The sequence below is a fragment of the Halyomorpha halys genome, unplaced genomic scaffold (genome assembly GCF_000696795.3).
Source record: "Halyomorpha halys isolate HHAL.00 unplaced genomic scaffold, Hhal_1.1 Scaffold35.1, whole genome shotgun sequence".
NCBI classification, from domain to species: domain Eukaryota; kingdom Metazoa; phylum Arthropoda; class Insecta; order Hemiptera; family Pentatomidae; genus Halyomorpha; species Halyomorpha halys.
The window spans coordinates 1,225,016-1,245,778 of NW_027106137.1; the positions used below are offsets into that span (position 1 = coordinate 1,225,016).

The 20,763-nt window shown below is 30.3% G+C and overlaps 1 protein-coding gene and 1 long non-coding RNA gene across 3 annotated transcripts in view; one reads left to right on the top strand and one right to left on the bottom strand.

The window, feature by feature from the left end:
- The window catches only part of LOC136797356 (uncharacterized), a 493,983-nt gene that overhangs the window by 397,355 nt on the left and 75,865 nt on the right, over positions 1 to 20,763 (bottom strand). The window lies entirely within an intron of this gene.
- Positions 1 to 20,763, top strand: part of LOC106686316 (uncharacterized) — a 58,215-nt gene that overhangs the window by 5,254 nt on the left and 32,198 nt on the right. For both annotated transcript variants that reach the window (XM_067053702.1, XM_014429536.3), the window contains exon 2: positions 11,534 to 11,582. In XM_067053702.1, coding sequence (XP_066909803.1) covers positions 11,534 to 11,582 — 49 coding nt within the window. The remainder of the gene's footprint in view (positions 1 to 11,533; positions 11,583 to 20,763) is intronic.

A 20,763-nucleotide genomic window follows, 5' to 3' on the forward strand; every position in this document is an offset into this window, starting at 1 on the left:
GATGGATAAAGTAGACGAAAGAATCTGATTAAATTGGTACTAGACCCATTTGACACTAACTCTAAATTTACTCCAAATTCGAGCCTAATCCATTGGAAAGGTATCTCAACCTTTCCACTTCCGTCTCTCTCGGTGCCAGCAGAAAGCCTACAACTGCTAAAGTCACAACAGTTCTCCTTAAGGCTGAAGTTCCAAAAATATAAGGCCATCATTTGACCGACTCCAGCTCCATGGTGTACCTCTACAGCGAAATCTCGACCAAACAATGCTTCACATGCTGCAGAGTTACCATAACTCCGTTTTTCGGCGGATAGTCTGAGGAAACGCCTCAAAGAGCTAAAAACAATACTATCGATAAAAAAACTCCAGTTTCGCTCCTGTCGCGGAGTTCCTAGGTTTCAATCAAATCATATTCTTTGATTGCCTGAAGGTCTGTCCTGATCCGATTTTCCAGGGCATCGACTCTCTACCTAGAGCTGGAAGGTGCCAAGCTATTGGTCCCACAGTCGACATCATTGCCGAGTGTTAACGTTCATGTGTTGAAATGTTAATACTTTGAAACTCGACGATTTAAGTGTACGGCATCCTATACAAAACTTGATGGTATCATTTTTATCAAAATTTTAGGTGTCGTTAATATCTAATAATTCGCAACTAACTCAGAACTAATGATTTGTGTTTTCCACATTACTAAATACCTGTAGTGCATCTTGTTTTTTTTCCATCAAAATAAATACTAATAAAAGAAAAAGTCATTAATAACTTTGAAAACGGTAATAATAAAATATCGATTTAGTTTCGATGCAAACATCAGGAACAATCTACTGTAATTATTTCTTTTAGTAATTTCGTAGTTATTGACTAATGATATTTTTTCCTTCTTAAAACATTAGAACTGGTCCTATATTTTGTTCCAATCAGGAAGTTTCAAAAGTAATTGAGGATTTCAGGTTTCTCCCGGATCAGAATTAAATGTCACATACGAGGCCATATCATGGACAGTTGTTTGTCTTGTTATTCTGAGAGTTCTTCAGAGAAATCAAATATGAATTTGAGTCCGAAGAAAGTAAAAACCCATTACGTTGAAGTAACGTCACATAAGCGGAATTCCGTAGGCAGCTCTGACATAATATCTGATAGCCCAAGGTCGTCATTCAGGAAATAGGTTGGGAACTCCCAGAGTTCGCCGTATCAAGTCACGCCTTTTTTCGGAGACGTTCCGTGACCGAGGTTGAAAGGGATGGTTCTTTTATTTCCAATGCTAAATTATAAAACACGCCAATCTGAGTTGAACCCATTAAAATTTTACCAGTAAATACTAGAGTAATTATGTATAATTACATTTTAGACAATCTCTTAAAAAAAAAAAAAAAAATGCAAACGGAGAATGAGAAATATTGAGAAATGCTGGCATGAAAAAAAACTTTACTTCCTCATATTATACTACACTAATACTAATATTTGTTGGTTTGGTCAAATTTTCAATATAATTTTTATGTTGGGTGGGCTATTGGGTAACTTTCTCCTTGTTGTAAAATTTAAACGGTACCTAATTTCAAACTAAACTTTAATTTTTAAATTAAAAACTATTTGTTTCACCTTTCTGATTTCTTTTCCTTTTATCCAGTTAAAGAAATTAGTTAATGATGTAAATATGATAATTATTTCAAAATATATTGTATCAAATATATTGCCTGAAATACTCTTACGGCATTGTTGACTTTTATTAGAGGAGAGCAGTGTAAAATTAAAAGCTGAAGCAGTAAAATTAAGTTTACTCATCCAGCTGAAACCCTGGTTTCGACCCTGGTTCTACTGTCAAATTGATTAAAAGCATAGTGTTGGAGCGAGGGGCTTTTCGTAAATGAAAATATACCAACCTCTCCCCAAGAGTGAAAAGAAAATCCTAATCCCTGATTTAATTATAATGATATACAGAGGACCATAAAATAAAGATAAACACAAAGTAATACTGAATATAAAATAATAAAAAAAATTATGAAAAAAAATTCCAGTTGACTCACAAATGAATTAATATTATGTATAAACAAAGACAATGAAATGTATTTACAAACAAAAAGGATTCGATCTCTAATTAAAGAAATAATAATAAATAAATAAGATAAAAAATATGATGATTAATTATAAAAATCGGAACCTTAATCTTATAGAATAGACAGAAACAAAAAAAAAAATTAACTCTCCTATAGCAGCCTCCTGTAGCTCAGTGGTTAAGACACAGTCTTATCAATTTGATGTCTATTAGCGGTGCCGGTTCGAATCCGGCCTGGGGTATTGAATTTTTTCATTGAGTGTCGGTCCCATAAAATGAAAAATTTTGACCCCCATTCATGGTTAGGCAGTAATAGGACTCCCGTGGGAGTCTTGGCCGAAAAAAACTCTAATATAATGCAATGAACAGAAAACAAAACATTCGATATTTGATACAATAATAAAAGAAAGTCACTCACAGATGGTGGAAGCCTAAGAGCTCATCGATATGTGCATGTCGAATATAAAATTAATAAATCTCCGAATTTCTTCCAAGAAGACCGCCGTCGTTAAAACGGTGAAGGGCTAGTAACAATTTAGTAAGTAATACCAACAACGCTCGAAACACTGTACTCCTACGCTAAACAGTGGTGATGTGTGGTTGAAAGCACCAGGAACGCACGAATCTGGTGCCTCGTAAAATTTGCAGTCGACTTCAAAACTTATGCAGAGGGGCGTTGGGGAATCGAGTCTCCTCCTAAAGGGTGAAGGATTACGAATCAACTTATGTAATACATGAAGTAGACTGCCTAGAAGAACCAATCAGTTTGTCTCGATGTTTAATAGTTCCTCATTCTACAATGTTCTTGGAACGAAATCTTTATTAACTGTATACTCAAATATTATGGAAGCCCATCTCATAAAGTATTTTAGCCAACTAACTAGTAGCAGCTATTTTAATTACTAAAAAAAGATAAAAAAAAGAAGATATGATTGAAAAGTCAACTAGTGAGGTCACTAAAAAATAAAAATAAATCTTTCGTTTGGCTTTAACACAGAGTGTAGCTAACCTCCTGGGTTTTCGGTTTGTCGCCTTCAATTATCGTAATTTTTAATTTTTTGAATACATAGACTTTGTAAAGTGCAATGCGCGAAATAAAAAATCAAATTAAAGTTCCTGTGATATAATTTTTTCAAAATCAATTTTTTTTATTACATAATAAACATTTTATCAATTTAATTTGGCAAATATCTTAAAACCAACTATTTCTACTATAATAATCACCGTAATAGCTTAATTATAATAATATTTTAATTATCTTTTAATAACCATTTTATAGTCCATGGCACAGGCTTTCAAATGAATACTGACATCTGTAGGCCAAATAGTTTCTTAGATAGAGCTTTTCAAAACCAAATGTTTTTTTCCAAAAGCTGAAATATCCACATTTTTAATATTTATTTCGGCAAATATCAGTAAAGCTTACTACTCCTGTGAAAAAGATCATTTAAAAGTACTTTATAGTCTATTTAAAAAGTTTTTATTTAAGTTCTAATAGAAATTCTCACGTTCAGTAGTTTCAGAGATACAATTTTACTTACAAATCAAATTTTTTGATTTTTTTTTACATGAACAAGTTCATGGTGCATTTATAAAGCTTCAATTTGAATGCATATAGACATCTGTAAGTTTATTAAATCCATGATATTTGTCAAATGAAATTCGAATTGAAATTGATTTCAAAATAAATTTCTCGTATTAATAAAACAACAAGACCTATAAGATGTCTAAATGTACTCAAATTAAAGCTAGTTAATAAACTTCATAACATCATAAACTATATTATAGTAACTATTAGTAGATTTATAGTTGCTGTTAATTACCCTAAAAAATTCAGAATGATTTCTAGATATTCGGAAAAAAATATTTAAAAAAAAAAAAAAACGAATTAGCTAAACTTTGGGCGATGTTAAGGCTCGAATTTCAACATATTTTCTCTTTAGGAAAGGTTCTTACAATTGTTTAGTAAGGTTTGGTAGCTTTGAATTTATTGTAGATATAAAATTTTATATTTTTATAGATTAAAATGAATGTGCAAATTCCTCCCGCATGGATGCGGGATCCTTGGATCCTTACAATCCAAAATCCTACGTAAAATCCTTGATGCTGCTTATTACGTTACAAATAAACTCATTCACAAAGATCTTAACATCCCATTCGTTGCAGATTTGGCCCAAAACTGATATGCGCCTTTTCATTCCAAACTCCTCATCCATCTTAACCCATTAATTCTTAATCTTTCATCCTTAACAATCCCTGATATTCCTCCGAGGCGTCAGAAAAGAAGATGGCTGCGGGACCTTCTAATTTAAATTAACGTTCGAAGTACCACCAATGGGTGATTCCTTCCCAAGATTTACAAGTGTATATGAAACATACAACATATTTACTTATTGTATTATTTTGTAAAGTTGTAAATTATATTAAATAAATAAATTAAAAAAAAAATGAATGTGAACGATGAAGTGCGCCTGCAATTATACAATATCTACTTTTCAATGGCATTTACTGTACATGTTGTATAATTTAGTTAAAAATGTAATTTTTTTTTAAACAGAAAATAACCCAAATGTTTAATAATAATTATATTTTTCAAAAAATTCGGTTGGCCTCCATTTTCAAAACAGTGGCTTTGTAATGTCAGACAAAGATCTTTTTAATTAAAATAATTTATACTTACGTAATTCTCATTCAAAATTAGTTCCCTTATTTGGTGCTGGCTCTGCGTTAAAAATTGCCGGAGTAGAGCAGAACGGCCAAGAAGGCGCCGTTTATTATTATAGTTGATTGATCTACGAATACTGATTATAAGTTACTGTAAAAAATAAAATCAAAAAAGAGTCCCATTTCTTCAAGGCAAATATGACCTAGTTCAAGGAAGAGTAAGGTCGCCCAGTCAGCTTAGCTATACCTATCTTTATGTCTAAATTTAATGAGCCCGCCTAATAAATTCAGTTAGTTTCAGCAATGTCGGAACTTCCTTTAATAGTAAGGGCAAGGAAAGAAAAGGTATGTATCGAACCTGCTACTTACGGTACAGATCATAATTATAAACAACTTTATAGTGTATTGAACTAACTTCACTTGAATAGTAAATCGATATAAGCATTCCTGTCATATCATTTTTCAAAAACAACATTTTATATTTTAATAGTTAAATAATAACTAATCAAAATTTTAAATCAATTTAGTTATTTATCTGGGGAACTTTTAGACGTAGATTATGTATTATACTATCAAAATGGGAGCTGATTAAATTTAATATAATTTTTTTAAATATCGGAAGATTAAAAGTTGACCACCTGTTGAAAATATTGAAGCTTAATAGACACCTAGAGAACTCTACCCAACGCTAATATTCATAAAAAATATTAAACATTTTCAACTCTTTTATCAAAAACTAAATAGAGTACTGATCCCAGGTGAATTCATATGTCAAAGGCGAACAACCAGAAACTGAACTAATACCTGACACTGTAGAGACTTACAGGAAAATCATAAAATACTTGTCAGATACAAAAGCCGACTACCACTTTACCAGCTACGCCAAGAGAGGACATTCAGAGTGGTCAAGCAACAACTATACCCCTCAACACCACCGGAAGTCGTTAAAGAAGAACTGACGAACATGGGTTACAAAGTACAAAAGAAAAACAAAGATATTGAAAAAAATAAAATAGCGTCGTGTCGGTTAAAGTAAACCGACTTTACTACACCAGTGTAGTAGTTGATAAACCCTACCCTAAACGAATAATAGTTCAATATCACAATTGTCAAGAGTATAACCATTCTAAACATTACAATCATCATCTACCAACGTGCGTCAACGTTGGAGAACAACATAAATCCACTGAATGCAACAAACCTAGGCAAGTATTATAGGGAGAGTCAGATGTACCCTATCTTCCAGAAATCGGACAGGTCCGAGACAGGAAGAGACTACATGACCACCCAGAAGACCCTCAAGAACTGTTAAACCAGGACTGTCCTTCGTAAAAATGACTGGAGAAAAGGAACCTGGCATCTCTGGTTCCGTCACAATCGTAACCTAAATCTAATCAGCCTTTGGTTCAATCCTTATTCAGTTCCGTCCATCTTAACAATCCACCTCGATAGTTGAAACGACAGAGGGCATGAGACCTTTTGGAAAATAAAATCGACAGTTGGAGTTCTGGCAATGGCGAGAAGTACCTCATGTTGGAGTGATTGCGCCTTTAGTGCGCTTACTCAACTTTCATTGGCTCATTACCAGCGACGCGATGAGAGGGCTGCCCTGGGATCTTGAAGGGCCCTGCTCTCCCCCACATATGTGAGATAGGGACACGGGGGACAGAGTGGGCTCGGGGATCCTCAGGTCGAGATTGTAAATAATTTATTTTACTTGGTTAGATTATGTTAATTTTATTTTTCTGTTTATTTCATATAGAGATGTTATTTTATTTTTAATTTTTGGTATGAATGTGTTCAATTAGCACTATTACTCATTGCCCAAGTTTATGACAGATTTTAATATTTATCAATAAATAAAGTAGATATTTATCTATCTAATAGTTGACCATATGCTATAGATTCTCGATAGATCGAATATATAAAGATAATAGAAAACTTATTATTTATTTTTAAATAGTTTTATTATATTGGCGTACCGTTATTGACCGCACTTTTCATGATATTTGCAAAAATATATTCACAAAATGTTGATTATTCGTTATATTGGATGAATATGCATATCAGGGACCGTTGAACGAAAGATCACCATTTGAGCTCAAATTTACTCTAACTTGAAGAAGTTATTTAAGATAGTTTGAAGACCTATAGTAAAGAAGCAGGAACTTTTGATATAGGATACATAGACATAGAAGATATTCAGTACTAAAACTAAATAAACAAAATTCTAGGTTTTTCTAAAATAAAATGAACGGCTGGTATTTATCGGAAATAATTCAATACCTACTTTCCAAAGATATTCACAGTGCCAATTGTGTTGTCTACGAAAAAATGGAGTTATTTTCTAAAAAAAATTAACAGGCATTTTAAGTTCCAATATAATTCAATATTTTTTTATTTCAACTGTCATTTTTTATTTTGACGGCTTCAAAGCGACTGATTTTAGAGTAGAATTTATTAAAATAAATAAAACTTTTTGTGAAAAAGATCTCGTTTTTTCTGTATTTATACAATACTAATATATCCTCTTTCTGATTCAGTTTAGACATTAGAAGTTTTACTTAAAAAAAGGTTTCATATTTTGCACTTTAATGTTTTTGAATTTTATTCTAGAAAAATCAATTAAAATGCAAGAACTCTCTAAAAACTATGCAGAAGTATAGACAACATGTTATTCGACTTGAAAACCATACATTAGTGAAATACTTTCTATTTCTTATATTAATATAAAGAAGAGTAAGCTGCCTAATTTTCTTTTTTCGCTTTTTGCTAGGCCGATACGCGTTGAAACGAATTTTAATTGTAAGAGTCGAGACTACTGGGGACCAGAAAGTGGACTCGTAAGTTTAAGAAATTTGCTCAATCATTTGTTTGGGATACTAATAACAAATTTCAATTTAGTTCGTTTCGGGAATATAAAAATCTAATGAAATTATAATAAAAAAAAGAGTAAACAATTATAGTTAGTAAAAATGAGCATATGGTAGTAGTTCCTCCAAGCTTCTTAATCATTTCTGAAAAATAAACATTGATACAATGGAGTCCTGTGATGATAGTATGTATACAAAAACCTATTTTTCAAAAGAAGCTACTTCCAAGCGGTGTACTAACGACTAAGAACTATCGCAATAGGAAATCTTTGACCTCACTATCCCTTTTTAGATCTCTGACCCCTTAGTCTCGTGCAGAAGACTATTTGTAACGCTATCACCATTAACTATTATAAAAAAAATAACAAATTATTTAAAGAATTAACAAAAAAAATATAATTGTTGATTTGCACTGAAAAATAGTTAGGGAGAAAAAAAAAGAAAATATTAATATACAAATACCGAGTTTATAAAAGGAGCTCTTGGATCATTCTGGGCCCCCTGTCTTCATGGTGAAGTTAGATTGCCTAAATTGGAGTAGAAAATCGTAGATCGTTTTTTGATGAAATCATTAATCGATTTCTCGAATCTATTCTCAGAATCTTGCGTAATGATGTATATTAGATAAAAATAATATTAATATTATAGTATAATATCAATCAAATATTTTAACAGTTTAATATTTAATATCAAATACAACAGATGAGTGAGAGTTATTTGTCGTGTTGCTTACAATTTGGGAAAGTATAAATTATTTTGTGCTTGAACTCCTCACCTATCCAGCATTAACCAGACCAATGAAGTCAAACCAAACCCACTATCGTACCAACCAAGAATAAACTAGAATCAAATACTTAGCATTCGGAACAATTCGAATAATTGTGTACAAGATGTTATGTTAATTAAGGTTTAATTCTTCTATTTCTTATTTTTCTGTAATGCAAGAAAGATATATAAATGTACAAATCTATTTAATCTAGAACTCTGGAATCTATTTTACGATTTTTTTTTTTTTAACTTATACCTATGTCCAAAAAGATACAATATTTACACATCATCAGCGGTATGTTGGTTTATTGATGAATGCAGAATACAAACATTAATAATAATACATATAATAAGAATAAACATTCGCACACGAAACATACTATATAATAATTACTGTTAATGTTTCTAGGAATCTTCAAGAGAAAATTGAATCCCTATTTTCCTAGTATAAGGAAACCACAATATTCTCCCAGAATATCCATGTTAAAATATAACTTCGGATTTCATAACTTGCTTGTCGTAGCATTACCTACATGTTGTTCTAAAAAGCAGTAAATACAAAATTCGTTACAACAATAAAACTTTCAAGAGCAATTTAAGAACATTCTACAGATCATAAAAAAAATTATTATTATCACTCTTGAGCAATTTACATGACACTAAGAACATAATATCTCAAGATATTAGTAAATTTAGCTCAGTAAAACTGTTTTCGTTTCAAACTACAAAGGGGCGTACGTGCTCTAATTTCCCTGAAATTAGGTCTAGCAGATAAAGACGCCCTTGTTTAAATTACGCTCCAGTTTTATGGTACACCATTTGTATAAATAGCTTAATATAAACAATGATTATTTATAATTAGTTATGCAAACTAAACCAAACTTGCAGTACTTAACATTCCTTAAATAAATACTGTAAATTAATAGATAATAATTGACAATACCAGTTTATATATTTATAAATTTCTGAGTTAGTTAAAGGATAATCTAAATTTTCTACTATAGATAATATACTGTACAAACTTTACATTTTATGACCTGAAATAATCTCTTTAACTACAACAAATACTTTATCGCTATTTTAACATTACAATCTTACAGAACGATGTTACATAAACATTACTAAACATTAGATATAAAAATTTTAAAAAAAATACAATAGTTTTAAATTTAATTTATAGTTTTTATTTAAATTATTTGCCTTTATTTGTCCAGAAAGTTGAGAATTAAAAATTTACAAAATTATTGTATCCTTCCTACTATTCTTAACGGATAAAAACGTAGCCGTTTGCGTTGAGGGAAGAACAACACCTTAAGGATTTTAGTAATAAAGTATTGTATGAATGATTTGGACCAGCGAAGCATATTTGATGTATCACATGAAATTGTATGAACTACACCCGGTGATTAGAATTGTAGTGATACTATATCAGCGAATAAGATGAATGAACCAATCCCTTAAAGTATATGGGGGTTGAGCCGATTGATAAACATCTGAGGAATAAACCGAAATGTAGGTAGAAAGGTTACATTAAAGCTGATTTAGGTAGATATGCAAATAATGACATCGGCATCAAATCTTCAATTACGCTAAGCATATTTCACATTATTCAAATAATGATTTATACTGTTTAAAGTCAATCAGTATGTATTAATCAAGTAATGGCCTATATATAGGGTGTTTTTTTAAGCCCGATAGAACTTGAAATTGTAAAAAATAACACAAAAAATTAAATTGTAATCAAAATTTTTTTTTTATTCGAAAGATCAATACGTGACATTAACATTTGAAAATGTTTTCGGGCATATGGGCACCGCGGCTGTTCTTGACGAAGCGCATTCTGGACGTCCAATTTTGGGCCACTTTTTCGAGCACTGCTGGCCGTATGTCACGAATAACACGAACAATGCTGGCCTCCAAGGCGTCAATTGTTGCTGGTTTATCAGCATAAACCAGTGACTTCACGTAGCCCCACAGGAAATAATCGAGAGGTGTCAAATCGCACGACCATATGCGGCAATTTTGCTTATTAACAAACCCGTTTAGCCAAAAATGCGCCTCATCGCTGAACACAATTTTACAGAATGCGCTTCGTCAAGAACAGCCGCGGTGCCCATATGCCCGAAATCATTTTCAAATGTTAATGTCACGTATTGATCTTTCGAATAAAAAAAAAATTTTGATTACAATTTAATTTTTTGTGTTATTTTTTACAATTTCAAGTACTATCGGGCTTAAAAAAAAACCCTATATAACCAGCTGTTTGAGTTTAGCTATCTTACTCATCAATATAGTTTGACTTATTGACATTTGATGTGCTCCCTTGAGTAAGGCTTCTATCCAATAATATCATTAACTGTAATTGTTAGTTACTATTAGGTCCTGAATAGATCTCAATAGGTGAAACGTTGATCGAGTGGATATCAATCGTTACTTCAGGAACCGAGGCATTTGTTTCGAAATTGTATGGAAGAATAAACAAAACAAAAAATGGCAATCTTTATGGAATGAAAGCCCAATGAGTCAATTAAAAAGGATGCCGTAGAAAGGAGGTTGTACTGACCAGGCTGAGAATAGGCCATACGAGGTTCACCCAATCCTATCTTAGTTCAAAAGAAACGCCTCCGAACTGCCAGTATTGCAACAACAATCTGACAATAAGCCATCTTTTCCAATAATTCCCATATTTCACACCACACCTAAATAGCTTAGGACTAAACCCATATATTTCAAAAATCCTCAGAGACGATGATAAAACAATAGAATTAGTGTTTCAGTTTCTAAAATCACAAGATTTACTGACAAAAATATAACAATGAACAGAAGAAAAAATAAATCAATAAAATAATATTAATAATAATAATAATAATAAAATAAATAAACACAATAATAAATAATCAAATTAAAAAATAAATAAAATTCAATGAATATAAGAAAAAATAAATGAAATATAAATGGCTTAGATACCCAATGAAGTTTGGCGCCACTAAACAAAAGCAAACAAACAAAAAAACTAAAAAAAAAATGAAATTGAATGAGAATGGTTTGTTATATAGAGAAACAAAACAAAAAAAACATCGTATTAAACTGGAATGGAACTTTGACAAACAACTGTTTATTTTATAGTTTTTATCTTTTTTTCCTGAATGTGAGATTAATTTTTTTTTTTTTACAGGCGAACACTCCACAGAAAACAGCTCTCTGTTATCCACAGTTTTCTCTAGGTAAATCATTTTATCCTATATCAATATTATTGGTATAAATCTTATTAATACCAATAATATTGATAAAGGTAACATTATCATAATGATAATGTTACCTTTATCAATATTATTGGTATAAGCGTTTTCATTCATTACCTCAGTAATAATTTTATAAACCTTCAAAAAGTTTAATTTAATTATTCTAATATTATATTTCTAATCAAAAAGTCCAACTTAGTATTTTATGCTTTTCAAATCTATGGATAAAGTTCTATTAATTTTTTAGTAAGAAATAACATCTTATTCTGTTAATGGTTGGTAATGGCAACCATATCCAACTGTTCAAAAATTATTTAAAGCTAAAATTGTTTGCCTTTGTGGTGTACACATTAATTATTTGGGATTTGAACGAGAAATTATATAATATCTTTCTTGAAATAGTAAAACCAAAATTAGTTCAAATGAAAGAAAATTTAACTCATCTAAAAAAATAAAATTGTGATTCCAAGTTGATTTATTTTTTTTACTTAAAATAAATTTAAATCCAATAAACAATTATTATTAATTGGTCTATTGGTAGATATCAAAAATACACAAATAAAAATGATAAATAATTCAAAGATAATGGGAATAATTGCTATTGCTATATGAAGACGGAAAATATCATAGATATTACAACTAAAAAATAAGTTGTACACCAAATATATTGGCACTTTATAGACACTCTATTCTCTAAGAATTTTACTAATGAAACTATACCATTTTCAAGTAAATCTATTTTATTGTTTGTAGTAATAAGAGGAAACCTCAAACTTTCAAATGTTGCTGCCCACATAATGGATTCTTACAGTCGTTGTATAACTTCTTGCAGCAATTGCTAAAGTTGCAGCATTTCTGCAAAGATGGAACGTTGGTTTCTGCTAATTGGTGTGTGTCTGCCTATAGAAAATTTAATTTTTTCAAATTATTTTTTTCAATCATTTTGGTATTAAGACGCTAATCGTTAGTCCAGCGATCCTCGAATGGTCTGTCATACTCTTTGGAGGCGTACAATTATTTACATGATTTGCCAACTATACGCTCCTACCAGGTTTTCCGATACTTATGAGAAAAAAAATTAGTACATAAAGTAGACAAGGTACAAGTTCCTATAATATCTAGAATATTTGACCCCACATCTACTCTAATTCGGAGCAAATATCACGCAATTGTTTATTATTTTAAGTAATTGTTTTTTAAGTTAGTAAAAAACAAATAATAAAATATCTAGTGAGTTTACAGATTCGATATCTTCACGTCAAAATTTGAGGGGATGATTTTTTTTGGGGGGGAGGGAGATTTTTTCTGTTGTTTTTTTTTATTGAAAATAATGAGCCAAAACCAAATCCAATGTACTTAGTATATTTAATGTTTTGACAAAATTATAATAAAACACTACAGAATTTTCTGATAAATGGCCTTCCGAACCTTATAATTGGCTAATATCACCACATTTGGTATCAACGGTTTAAAAATACACAGAACTACCAGCTAAATTCAAGAAAAACATACACGCCATGTACCTCGTTACGCCCAATTACTTATATTTTAAGTAAACGTACAGGTTTCAAAGGTATAGATTTGTAATTGAAAATTTCTTTTGGTTATTTTCATTAAATGTTTCAAATATTTTGATACTAATGATTTTTAGTTTTATCTTGTTTTCTTCTGAAAGTATTGCAAATAGTGGCTTAACTGATATTACGTTTTATTGAAGAATTGCGTGTGTAGTAAAAAGAATTGGTTCCAGTTATTAATTTATACTAAAAAATTAACTGTTGTTATTTAGGATAAATGCTATTTATTAATTTTTGAATTGAAAGATTTTAATTAAAAAATTGTTATTGGGAATGCTTATTGAATTCATAATAATAATCAATTGACATTACTTTATGTATTTAAGGATAGTGTAGGCATTAAGAAATTTAGTTTCGACAATATTTATATTATTAAAACGAACTACGCAACGTGTAGTAAAGGATTCCAAATCTTCCGTCAGGAGATGAGATGTGGAGGGAGGGTTGTATTGGTTGGCAACACCGCAGTTTGTCAGACCCGCCTAATTTGGTGTCCGGTAATATAGGTAGGATGAAGAGACAGGGCAAGGGATTCGCTAAACCAACCCTCAGTCCCTCTTTTCTAACCATCAAATTACTCTTGCCATTCACCTTGGGTAATATGTACCCGTAACCGTTTTCAATCTCGGCTCAAAGCCTGAATTATTTGCATCGTTGGTAACTAAAAAAAAAAAAAGCATACATTATGCATATATCTTAACTAATATTTTTTTCTAAATTTCCTAGGTCTTTCAAGAAATAATTTTTAATGATTAATAAATGGTCCATTTTATTAACATTAGGGAAATTTAAATAATGTTTTCAAACTTTTCTTCTATTAATCATATATAAACATATATATTTTAGCAAATTTAAAATTAAAGTACCCATAAGAAAAACAATGTACACGAAGAGGTGATTTTATTGATTCTCTTCATATTAATTATCTACGATGAAAAAATAATTTAAGTTTTCAGACGGGTAAAACTCGGGAAATCAGAAACAAGCCATTTTCAGAGGAAAAGAAAAACAATTTCGCCGACTGGTTTGAAAATTCAATTAAAAAGCTTGCCAACTTCGTTTCAGGGCGAAATTGAATCACCTTATCCCATCTTTCTCATTCGTTTTTGATTTTGTTTTTCTCTATTTGATAGTGGAATTTTTCTTTCGAATCTTCCCGGTTATAAAAAATTAATTTGATAGTCATCCAATTTTGGGATCTTTTCAATTAATTAATAAGTCTGAGTAATTTTTTTAATATTTGAATAATGTGGAATTATAAAATTTTCTTTTATATATTTATTTGAATGGAGACTGTTGAAGCGGAATCTGGTCCAAGACAAATTCCTCACATTCCTCTGCCAAGTCCTGAAATTCCTTTCGATGCGCAAATTTTAACAATTACAACAACTAAAACGGCAAGACGGCTGGAATGCTTTACAATTTTAAAATATATTTCATTGGTCAAATTTCTGACTGGCCTACAAGAATTCGAAGTGTAAGTAGGTATCAGTTTCATCGTATTTTATTTGTTTTTTAATTGCAAAACTATCACTTCAGTAACAAAGCCAATGAACACAGTGTTGAGAATAAAATATATAGAAAATTGAATTTACAATGAAATAATTTGTAATTTATGTCCAAATACCAGGGAAAAAGTGAAATAAAAAATAAGTCAACATTTTACATAGATTGTTATTGCTTTCAATTTTAATTTCTAATTTTTTAACACATTTTTTCTTATTATTTTGCACATTGCATATTGTAGCAAATGGTAATGACATTATTCTTTAGTAATGTGTAATTTTTAGAAAGTGCTTTTTTTTTTTTTTTTCCCGAACCCTCTAAAACAGAAATAAAATGTGAATTAGTAAGTGCATTACGGTGTAAGAAAAAGAAAAGTAATTCGTGTTGTGTCTTACCTTTTACTACCTTTGGTATTTTAAGGTTACCTGTTATATTTAATTAGAAAGTGCTTACAAAATATACCATACCCCTAACAAAAAACACATGCCATTATTATGGGAATCAAATAAAAAAATATTTATTTTGTATTTGACGTATTCAGTATATTGTACCGTAAACTGGGGTAACTTTGTGAAAGCCCTACTAGCTTTGAGGCAGTAGGGGAATTCATAATACTGTGTTAAATTTAAAATTTTTGCTATATCAAATGTCATAAATATAGCATTGTAAGCAGTCCTGTTTAAAGTCATGTTAAATAGGAAATGCATAAGAGCTCCTAACGGATTTTCTGAGCAACTTGTTAGTAACCTTTCCTTCTAAAACTTCATGTTATTGTTTACTTCTAAGTTTTGATTAAAGTAATTTATTATAACATGCTTAAAATAAGTGTAAAGGTTTGGCTACTGGTTGTCTTTTTTAAAAAGTCCAAAACACAAGACAAAAGAAAAACAAACACAAACTACGAGTAAGTAACCTAATACTACCAAAATTAAAACGGTGACAAGCTCAGCAGTTATCCATTTAACAGACTTAGTCACAGACTCTCAGCCATGTTACATTTTATATCGTTTTAACATGGTAAAAGAAGAAAATAATTCTCCATTTAACATAACCTTTTCCATTTAACATGTTAAACTAAAGCTCATGAATACCTCTAGTCTCCTAGAACCCAATAGAGACAGAACTATCTTTGGAACATGTGCAATTTAAAACATTTTTTGTCAGATAAGCTACTATTAAATTAAGTTGCGATATATAGTTGGCTATTCATTTTAAATTTTATCTTATTATTAAATTTTGTATTACATTTTAATGCTGATTATTTCGTTTTATTTATTGGGTGAGGACAACGAAACTATAGGAGTAAATGAAACTACTTTAAAAAAACTCGAGTAAGAAACTAGGCCTTGAAATAAATACTGATAAAACAAAATACATGGTCTACTAGAAACAAGAGAAATTTCGTTGTTTTTTTTAAAAACAAAAGCGAGACTGAAAGCGGGAAATGCTTCTTATTTTCCAATTCCGAAATTGCTTATCTCGCGCCTTCTACCAAAAACTTAAAAGTTATAATTTCCAAAACTATTATCCTTCCTACTATTCTTTATCGTTGCAATACATAACCTCTTACAATAAGAGAAGAACAGAGCCTTGAGGTTTCTCAACTATTACTCAAAATAATCGGGCCGAAAAAGGATGAATTAACAGGATAATTTAGATATAGCATTGTGGCGTATAAGATGGGCGTGTAAGGTTGTAGGGCTTAATAAAAAGCGGATACCTAAAATGTTAATTAACACTGAACCGACGGGTAAACTTCCGAGGCGTAGACCGACTTTCGGGTTCGGTAAGCCTTTATTATTATTATTAAATTTTAATTTGTATGTATGTGACCTAATATTTGAATTAAATTTATATTAGAGTTTTTTCTCCCCCCTAATTTTGATTCTAAATTTATTTTTAACAAAAAAAAAAACTGCATAGCTATGGTTCAAATTCATTTATACAAAACAGCTCCATGGATTAGTCATCAATCATGGGATAGTTAGGAGAGGTCATGGCTAATTATGAGGGTCGTCTTGTCCTGACCGCGGGTCAATATCGACATCATCACTTTTAGGTTAATGAACCCCCTCATTTCTTCATTTTGTATTTATACTGCTAGGGTGAATGCCACTTAGAATACTTATCACTTATTTAATTAATATTATAAAATAAGAGCATTAATAAGATAATTTCTTTATAGAATAAATATATTTGCTAGATAGAATAACAAATTTAATATGAGATTAATAATAAGAGAGTTGATATCAGTTATAATGATTAAAACAGCTACATTGATAAAGTTCAAGAATTAATAGAATTATAAACATTAATTTAAAATTAATTTACGTCTGAGGGAAGAATTATTGAACTAATTATATTAATAGTTTGAAATTTGTTAATTTAAAATATATAGTTTTTTTAATAGATGTTACAAACAAAATAATTATAATTAAGATGCTAAATTAATAATGATCGTTTCATGACAAATATTATTTTAATAATTTATTTTTGTAGAAACAAAAAAAAAAGCAGTAGTCTATTAATGTAGGGATATAAATTACGTTGCTATCTCGGGTTTCACTGTATTTTAACGTTTTTTTCTATTCCCTTGGAAAATATGGAAAATTTTGGGAATGAACGTAGGGATATAAGAGTAAAATATACTCATGTAGACCTATATTCTATATATTGTTATAGCGTTAGGGATAATACTTTGGCGCACGTAGTAGATGGAATTTTGATAAATTGACAATAAAACCTCTTTACAAAAAGTATTCAATAACTTCCCTTCAACTTTTTAAAAAATCAAATAAGCTATTTGCTATTTGAACATACGCATCAGGAGTTGAGTCTAGGAAAATATGTTTACCCACGAGTGCGGATACTAAAGTATTGACCCAAATTCCATTAAAATAAATAATAATAATAGTAATAATAAATTAATTCAATAAAAATATTTTAATCTAATTTTATTTAAAAAAATATTTCATAGGGTTGAGGTTTTTTGTTTAAAAGTATTCACTAGAATGCGATCTTCTATAGAGCAGAGAAAAAATATATAAATAAATTATTCTAGGTACATAAAAGATATGCAATAGTAAAATAATACTAAATCAAACCGTTTTGGAAGTGTATTGTTACAATACTTCTACCAAAGATTAAACTATATTTTTTTTGTATTTATTTTCTTCCTGAATCAAGTTAGAAGGCACAACGACTATCTAACATATTATATCTGAAGTACAAATATCTAACAGTAACTATCTTGATTGAAGACGTGCTCTACTCGAAGAGAAAAGTAAATAGATACTGTAAACAATATCTTCCACCTTATGATAAGATGTGTTTACACAATAAAACTAAGTTTTGTATTTAGATAGCCTGGATCCTGGGAACCCATTACTCAAACCAAATTGTATCAATCTTTATTGTTTACTTGCTTCGAAGAAGTTTAGTTTCCTTAACAAGAATATGTGGCAGGTCATGGCGAAGTTATATGTCAATAAAGTACAGATGTAGGGGGTCAGAAGAGCTAAGGCATACGAATTTCCGTAAAAATTAAATTGAAAGACAAAGTTAAAATGCAGAAAGAAAATTATGTACGCCTAAGGCAAGGACAAGGAAACAAAGCGTAAATAATCGTTTCCTTCCCCGATTCTTTGTTGAAGTTTAGGTCTGAGAGCCTTTCCAGAAAAAAAAAAAAATATACTAGTATTAATTCCTTCTATATGCTTGAAATGACCTGTCTGATAAAGAGCATTAGCATGTCTCACCAATTGTAATCTTTACTTAATTTCTATTTAATAATTTTGCTCACATTTTAGTTAAAATTTTGATGTGACGAGATAGAAAAATTACCTTATTATTTTAAAAATACCTGAATATTATTTTCTTATTTATTTATTTAATACCAGATCGGCCAGGTGGGCCTTACTTGGTTGATATAACCGTTACTTTTTTTTTTTTTTTAACAATTGATTATAAGCGGCGTAGTCTCGTACAAAAGACACCCCTAACTATATACAACGTTATAATTAAACAAAGAAGATAAAATAAATAGATAAAAATAATAAGATAGAAAAGTAAAATTAATAACAAAAATAACGAAATACGTAGACCTAACAAAACAAAAAATATCCCTCTAATGGGTAAAAAAAAGTTAATTTGTAAAAAAGACGAAGAGAGAGAAAAAAAATTGTCATAAATAAAATAGTATAGAATTAATAAATATAGAATTTATAACAGAATATCCTGCAGCAGCCTGGTCTTCCAGGCTCCTGGGTTGAGGTTGTGTTTCTTAAGTTGTAGATCACTGTCGGTTAATGGGGGTGGAACTTTATGAACCGTTTTTTTTATGTAATCCTCTATTTGCTCCATTTGTAATTCCCGATGCAATTGGCTACTTCTTATGAACCAAAGAGCATCCACTGAAATCCTTAGGACTTTATTTTGAAAAGGATGTAATTTTTTCCTTTTCGTAGAAGATGCCGCTCCCCAGTCGTACATCAGCAGTGGCCAGAGAATTGTTTTAAAAATAAGAATAGCTGTTTCTGATTTTAATTTGGATTTTCTGTTTAGGATATGATATAGCATTGCTAACCTATATTAACCTTAATATTAAAATTAATTATGAAAATTCAACGTATTTTATATGGAATACATATGGAATTTTTGGCTATGAATTTCAGGATTCAGTTTGAAAAAAAAGGATAACCCACAATCCCCATTTTAAAGTTTTACCTTAATGAATGTGGAATATTCGTCAAGTTTTATAAAGCTTTTAGTAGATGATTGGTGTTCAACGGTAATTAAAATTTTGGAAACTTAATAATTATTTACTTTTCTTACCGCTTCTTGTTAAAGAAAGTATTGTAATTAAATTTCGATGGGGAGTTTTCATAGGATCTATATGATTTGGACCCTCCTGAATCTAAAAAAACAAAACGAAAGTTTTTGGTCATTTGTTAGTCTGTTAGCACCACGATTATCTCACAAACAGAACAACCAATTCAATATATATATATTTTTTTATCCTTTACCTATGGTTTAAAGTCCAATTTAAATTGGGCTTTCTGCATGTTTTGAGCTGAAAACTGTTTGGATTAAAGTTGTTCAAAGTCTTCTCCTTAAATACATAATAATAAATTATAATAAATAATAAATTGCCAAAATAAAAGAAGGAAAAGATTTATAAAAAATAGTAAACTGGATTTGATCATACATCGAAAAGTATACATGTGTAGAAATTTTTCTTTCCTTTTCTCTCCTCTATCTACTTCTGTAACGTTACAAATAAAAATTCCTCGTATCAGATTTTCAAAACTAGTTTTCATTAATATCGCAAGACTATATGTTTACCATGTCAAGTAAAGTGGGTAGAGGAAAAACCTTCCACTCTCAAACCAAAAACGTAATTATGAAAGTATTTAAATTCATGTAAACAAAGGCTGAGAGTAGTCTAATCCATGTTTCCTCTCTTATGAAAAGCCACAAGTTACTGCATTTATCATTAGTAAATACCATTCTAGGACTAAAACTACTGCATTTTAAAATAAAATTAAGAAAATAGTTGCACTAACTGTTTCACAACAAATTTAAACTTCAAAAGAGGCAGTTTTTTTTCTTCTTATTATTAAATCTCAAAAATGACTTTTTGGAAAATATTGTGTTCTGAAATAGCTAGTAAGAAAAGGGTTGTCAATATATTTGTCTACAGGATATAACAAAAATCAATGAGAAACAATCACAAAAGTCAAAGATTTATAATAAAAAAAAGAGTCAAAGATAAAGAATAACCTATAGTAGATAATAGTAAATGTGTCCCATGTACCCATCAAATCCCGAACTCGTTGATTGTTACCAACTTCCGAACTACCTCTTGGTTTGTTTCCGGTAGGTCTGTTCCAAAATCACTTCTGACTATCCAGAACGGTACGCAGCATACGTAGTACAGAATTTGGGAAAGAAAAATTGCGTATCTCCCCCATCCCTTTACTCCTAGGCAAACTCATCTTGCTTAAATGGCTAAAAACCTCACTTACCCGCTATCGATTCTAACCCTCAGTTATAAACAGATTAGACAGTGAAACCAGTGT